The following is a 2500-nucleotide window of genomic DNA, read 5'->3' on the forward strand; positions in this document are numbered from 1 at the left end:
CAAATGTGCATCAAAAGGTGAACCACGTTCACCTATTCTCAAAACAGCATTTAATGCTAACATTCATAGTTGTAATATTAATACTAGTCCAACAAAACTTATTAAAAAGGTAATTATGAAGTCACTTGGACAAAGAGACTTTTCAGCACAAGAAACTATGCACCATCTTTTTTCTTCAAAGCTGACGAGCTCATCATTCAATGTGATACCCATTAGTTTAAATGGTTCACGCAAAATCAAAACAAACTCTGCTGAAGGAGATGTTGTGACAAGTGATTCATTACTTGATATTTGTGCTAACCGTGCAAAGTATGCTGAAATTTACCCAGATATGATGTGTTTAAATTTTGTTACTTTTGCCACAAAGTACAAACTTGTAAACAGTAAACTTGTGGCACAGCCAGATAATATTATTCCCAGATTTTTTCCAGTATACTATCCCAACAACAAAGGGCCTAATTTCCCCCTTTACTGTAAATACCAGCTTCTTAGATATAAACCCTGGCACACAACACAAGATAATGCTTGGGATGATGAACCAGGCTTGGAAGAAATTTACATCACCAAATGGAAAGATTTCCTACAAACATCCTATGCTCAACAACATGTGCCTGACTGGTGTGAAAGCTTACACACTGTTCAAACTTACTCAGAAGATGACACAGATTTTGAACATACCCCTCAAGAGCTCCCTCAGCGTGAACAGTGGATGATTTTAGCTGATCTTATTCCTGGATCCTTTGTTACAAACAATGAACTAGATAAATCTCTTACTTCTCCTTGTGACTGGCAAAATGACAATTTTGAATATCAACATAGTCAAATAAAGGAAAAGTCTTCATGGATAAAAAAGAACAAAGAAGTATTAAATCCAGAAGTTACAAATTCAACACAAAATGTTGATGTCAATACTTTAAATAATATGCAAAAGCACGCATATGATATCATTACAACACATTCATCACAACCTTGTCCTAAGGAGCCATTATTAGTTATTTTAATAGGTGTTGGTGGTACAGGAAAAAGCTACCTCATTCATGCCATTCGAAACTTTCTTCAACATTCATGTGCAATAACTGCCACAACTGGCAAGGCTTCTTACAATATACGTCGGTGCACTATTCATTCATTGTTAAAGCTTCCTGTTGGTTCGAAAGGAAACAAAGAGTTAACCGGACAAAGCCTTGTTAGACTTCAAAGCTTTTTGAAAGATATCAGTTATATTCTAATTGATGAATACAGTGTGTTAGGACAATCAATGCTTGGCTGGATTGATAAGCGCTGCAGACAAGCTACTGGTTTAACTGATGAACTCTTTGACGGTAAATCAATAATTTTAGTTGGTGATCCAGGCCAATTACCACCTGTGGGCGACAAGCCCCTTTATCATTCAAAGCCCTCAACTGCTCTACAAGAACAAGGTCATTTAGCTTACTTAATGTTTGACACGGTAGTTAAACTAACAATAAACTAAAGAGTACAAGGCTATAGCCCAGAACAAGTGAAGTTTAGAGATTTACTCATGCGCTTGCGTACAGGAGATTGCAATCAGCATGATTGGAACCTCCTGTTAACTCGTCAACCATCAAAAGTGAAAAACATAACTGAATTTAAAGATGCCATAACACTATACTACAGCAATGATGACGTTGCAAATTACAACTTTCAAAAGTTATCAGAACTCCAGCAACCCATAGCAAGAATAAATGCTATACATTCCAGTCCTGCTGCTAAAAAAATCTCTCCTGAAGACATGTCAGGTTTAGAGCCAGTCATTTTCCTTGCCAAAGGAGCTCGCATTATGCTGACAATGAATTTATGGACAGATGTTGGGCTTTGCAATGGTGCGACTGGTGTAGTACTTGACTTCATTTATGCTGACAATCAACAACCCCCAGACTTACCCATTGCTGTCATTGTACAATTTCATGACTATACAGGCCCATCTGTTAGTATTAACAATCCAGGTTGTGTACCTATATGCCCTATTGCAATAACTTCTAACACATTAGATGGTCTCCATGAAAGACAACAACTACCTCTAAAACTCGCTTGGGCAATCACAATTCACAAAAGCCAAGGTTTAACCCTTTCAAATGCATGGATAGACATTGGGAAAACTGGAAAAACTGCTGGAATTTCATATGTGGCGATAAGCCGAGTAAGAACACTGTCCTCGTGTGTTATCGAACCAATGACTTTTGAAAGGCTTACTAGCCTCAAAAAATCAAAGCATTTGCAATTTAGAGATGAAGAGGAGAAGCGACTAGATGAACTTGCAAAACATACTTATTATAAAAGAATCTGATAGCAAAATAAATCTGGTATTAATTTTCTGCAAACACTGTATCAACTGTTTTACTTATTCCTGGTATACAACAGACAGCAAACTAAATGTATCAATATAAATAAATAACGAAGCTCTAAACAATAACCTGAATCTTTTCTTTTATCAGGAAAAGACCACCAACAGCAAGATGAATAACGACACACAGTTCAA

The 2500-nt window shown here is 36.7% G+C and overlaps 2 protein-coding genes across 2 annotated transcripts in view; one reads left to right on the top strand and one right to left on the bottom strand.

The window, feature by feature from the left end:
- Window positions 1-2500, bottom strand: part of LOC138042391 (uncharacterized) — a 24628-nt gene that overhangs the window by 16018 nt on the left and 6110 nt on the right. The gene's annotated exons all lie outside the window — the stretch shown is intronic.
- On the top strand, window positions 896-2440 carry LOC138042388 (ATP-dependent DNA helicase PIF1-like). Its single transcript, XM_068888264.1, has 2 exons — window positions 896-1421; window positions 1593-2440. Exons 1-2 carry the CDS (start codon window positions 923-925, stop codon window positions 2306-2308), a joined length of 1215 nt encoding a protein of 404 aa, XP_068744365.1. The 5' UTR covers window positions 896-922; the 3' UTR covers window positions 2309-2440.

Source organism: Montipora capricornis, chromosome 3, assembly GCF_036669925.1.
Source record: "Montipora capricornis isolate CH-2021 chromosome 3, ASM3666992v2, whole genome shotgun sequence".
Classification (NCBI taxonomy): Eukaryota; Metazoa; Cnidaria; class Anthozoa; order Scleractinia; family Acroporidae; genus Montipora; species Montipora capricornis.

Coding starts and splice junctions, on each gene's coding strand:
- LOC138042388 (XM_068888264.1), top strand. CDS start 923: ATGCAAAAGCACGCATATGATATCATTACAACACATTCATCACAACCT. Junction 1,422..1,592: donor AACTGCTCTACAAGAACAAG/GTCATTTAGCTT, acceptor AACCATCAAAAG/TGAAAAACATAACTGAATTT.